This window comes from Propithecus coquereli, unplaced genomic scaffold (assembly GCF_000956105.1).
Source record: "Propithecus coquereli isolate 6110/MARCELLA unplaced genomic scaffold, Pcoq_1.0 Scaffold11, whole genome shotgun sequence".
NCBI lineage: Eukaryota > Metazoa > Chordata > Mammalia > Primates > Indriidae > Propithecus > Propithecus coquereli.
The window spans coordinates 9,143,850-9,154,203 of NW_012134969.1; the positions used below are offsets into that span (position 1 = coordinate 9,143,850).

Below are 10,354 nucleotides of genomic sequence, written 5' to 3' on the forward strand. Positions count from 1 at the left end.
TATATTTTAGTTGTCCGATTAATTTCTTTCTATTTTTAGTAGAGACGGGGTCTCACTCTTGCTCAGGCTGGTCTCGAACTCCTCAGCTCTAGCGACCCTCCCGCCTCGGCCTCCCAGAGTGCTAGGATTACAGGCGTGAGCCACCGCGCCCGGCCTAGGTTTCTTAATAGAAGCTCCAATCAGTTTTCCTATGCTAAATTTAAAAATTGCAATATATTTTTCTCATCAAAAAATAATTGCCTTTAATGCTATTAAAATCTATCATACTCAAGATACTCTATAATTTCGAGAATACTGTGAAGTTAACATTTGGAGGCTAGAAGCGTGGTTTCAGCAATGCTTTAGGAACACTCAGCACCTCTCCTTCAACATTACCTGGGCTTGACACAGTTTTACATCCCTTCTTAATTAGTTTATAGAGAGAGACTTGCTTCAAGTCATGTACCCATGTAATAATAGTTCTTGTTGCCATATTTAGAAGACTATGTCCAACATAAATTCCACTCCCAAATCTTTCTTGTAATGAACCTCCATGGATATAATGAGTTCTTTGGAAGAAAGGCATTGTGTAAATTAAAAATACTAATGAGTCATAATGATAATGAATTATTTTCCTTATTACTGGGAGCAGAACTAACCTTGGGCAAATTTTCCAGTAGCTGAAGGTGCCTTCCCTACACCTACGCCTGCCCTCCCCTGAGATACTCTAAAATATCTCTCTTCCTTTTCTTCTCTCATCAAAACCCTTCATCCCACGAATGTCCCTGATATTAGCTAGGAAGTCTTGGAGGAAAGAAAGTTACTGAACTAGTTCGTATGAATGACTGAGATTCCCCATTAACCACTTCCAATCATGCCCACCCTGCATCTTTCCAGAGACATTCTTATTTAAAAAGGTAGCTGATTATCCTAGGAGAACTGGCGGACTTCCTAGCTAACATGAGCTAAGGGTCTTAGGAATTGTTTGGTTACAAGTAACAGGAGCCCACTCAAGCAGATTAAACAAAAATAATTTATCAATGGGTTACGCCGGCAGCCCTCGTAGAACTCAATGGCAGAGGCACAGCTGGGCTGTGGGAAGGAGGGGACAGAAGCGCTGCCAGCAGCTGCAGTAAACTTCTGTTTCTCTGGGCCTGCTGTCCACAGACTCATCACACTGCTTCCTTCTCTGCCCCACTCTGGAGGCAGCGTCTCTGCTCGTCCGTGCATGTGGGTCAGATATGGCTGCCACTTCGTCCGCCTGTCCTCCAGTCAAGGGTCCCATTCCCACAGCCTTGTGGGCGGGTTTGACTGGCAGGGTTTGGATCAGGCATCACCCCTGGCTCAGTCCATCTACCTACAGGGTTAAGGCCTCATGGGACTGACACGATGTGTGGCCCAGGGCAAAGACTCAGGTGTTTGTGGGTGTTATAAACAGGATGTGTGCAGGGCGTGTCGCCAAAAGACATCTACACCAGGCTGACGAGTTTTTTTTTTTTTTTTTTGCCTAATTTGGTGGGGAACCTGGAGCGTTGAAGGAATTTGGGGGCAGGAGAGTGACATGGGCTCACGGATAAATGACAGGTCCCTGGCTGGATCTGTGTGAGCCAGGCAAGGAGTGACCAGCACCGTGTCCACTGAGGGAACAATGACTTACGAACACTGGGCTATATTCCTTCTCCCTTGGCACTGGTCGGTGCTCAATGTGGTTTAATGACTCAAGGAAATGGAGATTTGCCATCAGTTTTCCACTTTGTGTGGGCTTGCTGGGACTTCAAATAAGTCACCAGACCTCTCTGGGATTCTCTAATTCAAATTCTTTTAGAAACAGACACACACACACACCTTACATAGACACATATCTTACTTATATATTAGCAGAGTATTCCATTTGATGGCCTGAAAAAGAAGGACCTCAAAAGTCATGCTGGGAGGTCGGAGGATTATAAATTGCTTGTAGCTGGAAAGAGAGCCGCTCATCTTCTCAGGGAGGAGCAGTGCCTGCTGGCTGGGAAGGTTCTACATGTCTGGTGACCCAGGAGGCTAGAAGAGAACAGAAACATACACTGTCTCACCTGGGAGGTAGGTGCCCTTTTTGTGGACTTGGGAAAAGGGAGGTCTTTAAAAGATCTGAAAGCCCTATTGCTAGAAACTGCTGGTTCTCTAGGTTTTTTTTTTTTTTTAAAAGCACCTAGCACCTGGCTGTGCCGTGGAAGAGAGAGTATTAATATTTGGCAGGGAGGAGTGGTCCAGCTAAACCTCCTGCAGGTGACTGTGTTAACGTCCAAATTGATACAGGTGTATTCTCACAGAGGATGGAGCGGAAAACAAAAGCCTCCAACACCTCCCGGGTGGGGAGGAGGTGCAGGGGGCTCACCCCAGCTCTCCCCAACCCAAGGAGAGAGAGGAGTTGCCCGCGGCAGGCGCAGGAGCCAGCCCAGCGCCAGCTTTCCTTTCCCTCACTGGAAGGAATCATTTGTGACAATCCGTCAGGGCAGGCTGGCGGGGCAGACCGCTTTTGGCAGAAGTCCTTTCTACTTCTCGCAAATTAAAGCCACCAGCAGCGAATACAAAGTGTCCAAGATCACTGGATGGAGGTTAACAGCTGTTAGTGACCCAGGGTTCAGGAGACTTTAAAAATCCACAAATACGAACAAGGCGGGCCCCGCCAAATAAATTGGGATGTGAACAACGAAGAAGGCTGTCTGGGATGAAAGTTGCAACTCAGAATTACGAGTGATAATAAGGCGATAGCATGACAGAACCGGGCTGCCCAGAGAACATTCCAGTCCTCACAGGACATGCACACGTTTTTATTTCACCACGAAACCGTCTGATCCTATGAGGTGGGCTGGCCAGCTATTATCTCCCTTCCACAAGTAAAAGTTAAAAAACCAAAGCCAAAAGTGCTACCGTGTTTGCTGAGGGTCACGCTGCTCGTGGGTGCCGGAGCCAGGGTCAGATGCAGGTCCCTGGCTCCACCCGCGGTGCGCTTTCTGGGATGCAGGCTGCGTGGGAGGCAGGAACTGAGGCATGGCCCACTGCCTGCCGCTTTAGACCGGTCCCTTGATTCTCGCCTCACTTTGGGGTAAGCGGCTTTACACCTCCCCCTTTTTTAAACACAAGATAACACGTGTTCATCGTTTAAAAAAATACAAATATGTATAAGAAGAACGTAGAAATGATAATTCCATCATTCAGACATTTAACATTTTAGTGCACCAAAGTATTAATATCATCCTTGCACACATTCTCTCTGCATTTTGACATCTTTGCTCACAGAAATGGAATTGTGCTGCTCCCTCTGTTTCTGGAGCTTCTCAATTCCGTATATATGTTATGAATGTCTTTCCATGTCAAATACACTTCAACGACAATTTTCTCATTCCATTAAAATGTTATATGTATATTTCTTGATTGCAGAAATAACCATAAAATTATATGCTCATTGTAAAAATATTCAAATCCAAATAGTACAGAAATGTATAGCCGAGGAGGTAAAAGTTTTACTTAATGCCACCCTTGAGACATAAGCAGTATTGCTAAATTTCATATTTATATTTTTCTATGCACAGTGTAGACATATATATATATTTTCCTTCTACGAAGTGGACTGATATACTATTTTGCAGTTTCCTTTTTCCCTCCCGGAACCCCGGGGGGGGGAACGCCTTTCCCCCCAACAAAACAAGCCCCAAAGCAACCCTCCGCCCAGCCGGGGGAAAAAAAAAAACCGCCCGCCAAAACCAAAAAAAACCAAGAGCAACCCGGCGAATGGAAAACCCCCCGGAAGAAGGAAGCCCAACCAACCCAAGCCCCGAATGCCCCCCTGGGGGGGGCGGGTGCAGGTGGCCAGGCCCCACATCACCACCCTCAGGGATCCCTGAGTGGGGTTCCTGTGGGACTCCGCCTGCCAGGACGCTTTCTGCCTCGCAGGTGTGTGCGTTCTCACGACTGGCCTGATCCCTGCGCTGGAGAAGGAACACAACCCCAGAGCACTGTGTTCATCTGTGGGATATCTTGAGAGTAACGGGCTTTGCTCCTGCTGGGAAATCAGTGGGGCTGTTCTGTCCACACCCGCGGGGAGAACCCAGTTATGTCAGGGGCTAAACAGAGGTGGAACGTGCCGAGAGCCACGTCCAAGACCTCAGCCCTCTCTAAAGGGCCCCAGCTGCCCTGGGAGACAGGGGAGGGAGGACTCTGAAGGTGAGGGCGGCTGGCTGCTCAGGGTGGTGGCTGCACCTTCCGGGGCCCATCCTGCTCAGATGGGAAGGGACAGGCTAATGGGGCCTATTCTCACCCAGTGGGTTTAAATGACGTGAATCGGAGAAATCAGGAAGAAGGCGGTTTATGTAGCTGCCTGCTCCCTGCTGTAGGGGGAAAAATAATGACACTCTCCCCCGAAAGATGTCCATGTCCTCATCCCTGGAGCCTGTGAGTATGTCACCTTTACCTGACAAAAGGGGCTTGGCAGATGTGATTCAGCTAAGGATCTTGGGAAGAGTCTGATTCTCCGGGTGGGCTCAGTATCATCGCAAGGTCCTTCCTTGCAAGAAGGAGCCAAGAGGGCCAGAGTCAGAGAGGTGATGGTGGAAGCAGAGGTCGGAGTGTGTGGCCGTGAGCCAGGACTGCCGGCTGCCTGTTGGAGCTGGAGAAGGCAGGGAACGGATTCTCCTCTGAAGCCTGTAGCAGGGACACGGCTCTGCTGACACCCGGATTTTAGCCCCATGAGCCCCATCTCAGACTTCTGACTTCCAGAACTGTAAGAGGAAACATCTGTGTTGTTTTAAGCTACTAAGTTCATGGACATTTGTCACAACAGCAACAAGAAAACTGACACACTGCTCCACAGGTAGAGAAGAATGGGAGGGCGCCACGAGCTTTTGTTTGCAAATCTCTATTCCGTTTATTGTAGATAACAGTCTGCTCAGGAGGAATGTCGATTCAGAAATTGAATACCGATGATCTGCAGTCAGAAAGAGGAGCATTTAATGGAACTATGGTCTATGCATAAAACAAGGTAAGTAAGGTGGTTTTCTGAAGACTGCATTTTATTAAGGTGCCACGTAGGTTCTTTTCCAAGGAAGCCTTACTCTGGGCTGCACGTTAACAGGACCTTAGAAGTTCACAGCAGCACCGGATAATATTCCCTGAGCAAGAGAGCATCCCCCTCTCCATCAGGAGCTCCGGGTGGGCCTTCAGCACCATCCTGGGAGGAGCCTCAAAAGCTGCCATTTCCCTTCTCCGTGTTTCCTCAGACCCACACAGAGGTGGTGGAAGCTGGTGATCACCAAGACAGGAGCCCACAGGGGTGTCCGTTGCCCTGCAGCTCAGAGGGAATGAGGACGGCAGATCTCCCCACACCCCGATCCTGCGGGCAGCCCCACCCCTGGGCACTGGCTAGACGGATGCTGCAGACACAGCTCTGGGCTCCCCGGGCTCACTGCGAAGGGCATGACATTCAATTTTGAAGAACTGAAAGAGCAAGAGTCCAGATCTCATGCCCATTCTTCGCAGAGAGTGGAGTTATATAGGTCGAACATCCCTAATCTGAAATCCGAAATGTCCTGAAATCCGAAAAGTTTTGAGCACCGACATGATGTCCCAAGTGGAAAACTCCACACCTTTGATTTCTGATGGTTCAACGTACACCAACTTTGTTTCATGCACAAGGTTATTAAAAATATTGTATAAAATTACCTTCAGGCTATGTGTATAGTGTGTACATGAAACATACATTCTGCATTTAGACTTGGGATTTCATTATGTATATGAAAATATTCCAAAATCCCCCACCAAAAAAAATCGGAAGTCCCAAACACTTCTGGGCCTAACAATTCAGACAAGAGACACTCAACGGTACTGCCCTATCTCAGCTTATTACAGATATATTTAAAAGCCTACTTTGTATAATGTCCCATTTACAGTTCTTGCCTTAAATTCACCCGTTTGGGCACCCACATCGTCTGCGAAGGCAGCGCCAGCAGCTGCCCCGTGGGTGCTGTGTGTTTCCGAGCAGGCCTGTCCGGCTCTCTGCCCACCTCCACCTCTGCCACCTGTGTGCCCTGGGTGTGCCTCAGTTTTGCTCCCTGACCCCAGACCAAATCCTGGTGGATGACTTCTCGTGGCTCCAAATCCTGACATTTGAAAAAGCCGTAATTCTTTACAGTTTTCCCAGAGGCCCCGGGAATAAGCCAACCACTCATCATAAATACAGCCGAGATGGGAGTCTTTGCAAAGCGTGACCAAACTGCCCCGGGTTGGGCCATAGCCTGAATGCAGCTGAGGTTTGATTTGAGGGGTGAGAAGTATTGAATGATGTTTGTTTATGACTGATGTGTTCTCTAAGTGTCTCCAGTACGTTTGCGGGACTCCCTGGAAGGCAGGAGTGCATGCCCATGTTCGGCGAACACCCGCTCAGTGCCAGCGCGTGCTGGGAGCCCGAGTACAACAGCGAGCGGGGCAGTTAACGCCCCTGCCCCTGCTGAGCAGCAGACACTGTGGGTGAAGGAGATCTGGGTGCCGAGGGGACGTAGTTTCACTGGGGTGGGGCCGTCCCCAATCAGGTGCGGTCTGCTGTTCCTTCCTCTCCAAGGTGTTTGCTTCCTGTGGAGGGGGCGGACCTAGTGCCGGGTCCTACCCAGACCTTGGGGAAAGGGCGATTCCAGAGGGAGGGGCGGTCAAAGGGCCGCACACCCTGCGGAATCCATGGGCTGGGCAGTGGCTTGTCCGTGGGCCTGCTGCCAGCGCCCTGCCTCGCACCTGAGGGCGCCTTCTCCCTCCTGCTCACCCCTCGCTCCTGTCCGGAGCCAGCAGGTGGTCCTGGGGGAGCAGGGGCCCAAGCGCACCTGGCCATCCATTTCTCTTCCATGCGTCCTGGCTGGGCCGACGCCCCGGGTGTGTCGTAGCCTTTAATTGCTGAGCTGCACCAGGGGAGGCTCGGGCTGCGCGTGCTCAGAGAGCTTGGCTGCGCAGTTCTCACTTCCTCGTGGGAGCCGCGCTCGGCTCCACCTGTCCACGCTTTCAGTTCCAGCAGGCCGTGGGGAGCCCCTTGGACTCCCGACTACTGCATTCTGACAGCCCCAACATCAACTCGTATACTTACAAAATCCCGCTAGCAACCGGCCCTGGATCTGTCACCTGGGCTAAGGTGCAGTTTACCATCCGTGTCCCCAGGTTGGGGAGCAACACTCAGGTGCAGACCACTTGTCTGTGGCTGTAGAGGCCGGGGCATGCGGACGATTGTCTCCGAGTGCTCCAGCAGAAGGCTTCAAATTCCTTTTTTTTGCTCATTGGTATATCCTAATTTTTCCACAGTAAGTACTGTTTCTGCAAAAAGAAAAAAAATGTTTATTTTAAATTTAAAAAAGGAGGGCCTTAGAGTCTCTAAAATTTGATGGTCTCAGTAAGGCTCTTAAATCTTGTTTTCTCTGGTTTCTTTCCTCTCCTTGGCTTCACAAGAGAACTATTTTGTTTCCCAATGTGCTCACTTCCGAGACACTGTGTTCCCTGAGGTCTGCGGGGAAACGGGGAAACGGGGGTGTAGCCTGCAGCCAGGGTGCATGGATGCATCCCTCCTCAGGCCACCAGGCAGGCCCAGGCTGGGTGCCACCTGTGGAGCAGGGCTAGGCTGGGGGCCACACCAGGCAAGAGCATCTCTCTGCAGCCCGGGGGCGCAGGGGTGCAGAGGGAGAGAGAGGCAGAGAAGCTTGGCAGAGGAAGCGAAAAAATTCCTTCCCCTCTTACTATACTCCTCCCTAAAAAGAAGAAAATGCTAAAATGATCCAAGAAACCAACAGCCAGGAACCTCTGAGAGGTTAGGCTCGGTTGGGGGAGATTGGCACCCAGGAGGCGGAGCCCTGGGGTTTGGTCCCCTGGGGCCTCAGTGTGGGGCCCCTCAGTGTGGGCCCGTGACAGCCACTGTCAGGATGGGCAGGGGGCTCTGTGGGGACTCTGCTAGGGGAGCTGGTCTGGGTGCTGGCATCTGGAGCCCGGGGACATGGGGACCCAACGCACTGCACTCTTAGGCTCTGCCGGGCAACACTTTCCACCAGGCAACGTCTCAGGGGCTTCATAGTGAGGTTCTTTGGAATCAGTTCTGAACAGCTTGGAGAAGTGTGATTTCAGGTAGAAAGAGAGCAGTGTATGATTGATCCTCTTTCGTTTTTGATCCTTGCTTTGGAATCAGAAAGAAGTCAACCACATGAGGTCCCTTCCACAGCGGATGCTGAGCTACCCCAGCTGCTCTTGGTCCCCCAGGTATGAGCCGTCCCTGCAGGGCTCCGGGCCAGGCTGGGGGGCCCTGTCCTCTGCAGCAGCCGTGCAGCCCAGCGGCCTCGTCTTCCAAGGTGGCTTCCTCCCTGGCTCTGCAGGCAGGGACACAGGGCTGGGGCACAGCCCGGCCTTGGGGGTGCACCCTGCCTCCCGAAACCCAGACAGGACTGTCCCCCCTTTCTCCGGGGCTGCGCTCGGCTTCGTGGGCGAGATGCTTCCTCTGTCCGTTGGGGTTGGCTTATGGAAGTGCTGCACCCCTGATTTTGCCCCCTCCTTCCATTGATCTTTCTGAGCTTGAAGGCTTGTGATGACCCTGTCAACAAAGGCCTGGGCAGGGCCATCCTGTGGGGTCGGGGTGGAGGCAGCTCCTACACTGGGGGCAAAGGACAGTCTGGGCAGTTTATCACACAGCAACGCCAAGGGGGCGACTGTGGCCCTGCTTCTCCGCTCTTGGGAGTCTATCTCAGCGGACTCCCAAGGGAGCAAGCTACGAGAGGAGGTTGTGTAAGAGTGGATGCCGTTAGAGGAGAACACTTGACCTTGGGCAGAAACCAGGCTCTTCTCTCTGGTTCTTTCCTCCGTTCTTGATGAGAACCACCCTTGCTTGGGTTATTAGGAAGCGCTGGTGACCCCTGGGTGGCCACAAGGATGGTTGTGCCCCTTCCCATTGGTCACCCACATGTGGCCCCTCCCCCAGCCTGGCCGCCACCTGCCACTTCCCAAACTACCACTCAGCTGTGACCCAGGCCTGAAGACACCTGCGAATCCAAGGCTCGGCCCCGACCTCTCTTCTCCACTAGGCCTCCCTCCGGGAGCACTTCACATACTGATCCTCAGTGCTGAATCCATGTGGGACCCTTGAGGGTGGGGATGGTGTCGAACACCCGGTGTGGGGGGGCCCTGCCACTTCCTTCCCCGCAGGTGGCAGTTCAATGACTGACTGGGGCCTCAGCGGCAATAGGGACTGGGCGCATCTACGCTGCCACGGTTCACACACCTTCATTGTTCCCTCTCACTTTTAGTTCAGAATCCAGTTTCTACATATTGGCCTCTTGCTAGAACATACTCCTCGCTGGCTGAAGAGGAGAAACTCATGGAGATCCTGAAACAGCTGGCTCAGAGATTTAACTAGGCCAGGCCAGGCCCAGCATGAGCCAGAGTCACCATAGAAGACACCGGAAGGTGTGGTCCAGGGGCCAGGGAACAGACCCCACTTCAACTTCTCCAGGTGCCTACAAGGAATGGAAACTTTTCCTTTAAAATAAATAGTACTGGGGCCACGAACAAGCTGACCTTGATCTTCTGCAGCAGGTTCTTTTCTCGTTTAAGTCTCTTCCTTATTTGAGAATGTGGTTTTCTAAAAATTTGTTTTAAGATTAACCAACCTTGTCAGACTGAGGGGCCGCAGGGGTGGGGCGAAGAATGAACACCCTCCCTGTGGACTCTCCCTCCTCTCCCTTTCTCGATGCCTCCAGCCTCCAGGGCTGGCCGCCACGCAGCCCTGCGCCGAGGAGAGGCTGTGCACTGCCATTGCCGCTGCGTCCCCAGGAGCACAGCATGGCCAAGGGGCGAAGCGTATTTACATAAACAATTTAAATGAGGCTGCGTTCACATTTGCTGAGGATCGGGAGTGGCTTCAATAATGCACCTGGCATTCCGGCACTACACTCTGCTAAAACCTCTAAATTACACCATTTTACCTCTTAGTGACTTTAGGGACAGCTGCAACAAAACCGACAAGCAGATTTCGAATACCTCTACACACGTTCTTGGTGTTCAGGGTGAAATAACCGTAACTCGTCGCCCACACCAGAGGAAAACTCAGATGGTGCAGCTTCTTGGCGGTCCTTGAGACGCCCGGGATCCAAGGACCCCAGGCTCAGGACTTCTCTGGGCACGCCTGCCTGAAGCATCAGTGTCCACCTGACGGAAGGAGGCCCTGCTGAGCGAGCCCAGGCTGCTTGTCTGCAGGAGGAGGACGGCCTGGGCTTGGGGCTGCCCTGCCAGCCCCCACTGGCTGTTCCACAGCATGAGGGCCACTTGGTTTCTTTGCACCTATTTTCTTCTCCATAAAATGGCCCTCTTTTTGAAAGAGGCTTTC

The 10,354-nt window shown here is 51.9% G+C and overlaps 1 protein-coding gene across 1 annotated transcript in view; it reads left to right on the plus strand.

The window, feature by feature from the left end:
* Positions 1-9,385, plus strand: part of DHRS12 (dehydrogenase/reductase (SDR family) member 12) — a 35,720-nt gene extending 26,335 nt beyond the window's left edge. Inside the window, 5 exon segments of the mRNA XM_012648421.1 lie at positions 3,916-3,989; positions 4,895-4,999; positions 6,789-6,883; positions 8,239-8,327; positions 9,276-9,385. Of these exon segments, the coding sequence (XP_012503875.1) occupies positions 3,916-3,989; positions 4,895-4,999; positions 6,789-6,883; positions 8,239-8,327; positions 9,276-9,385 (473 nt within the window).
* Positions 9,386-10,354: the final 969 nt, after the last annotated feature.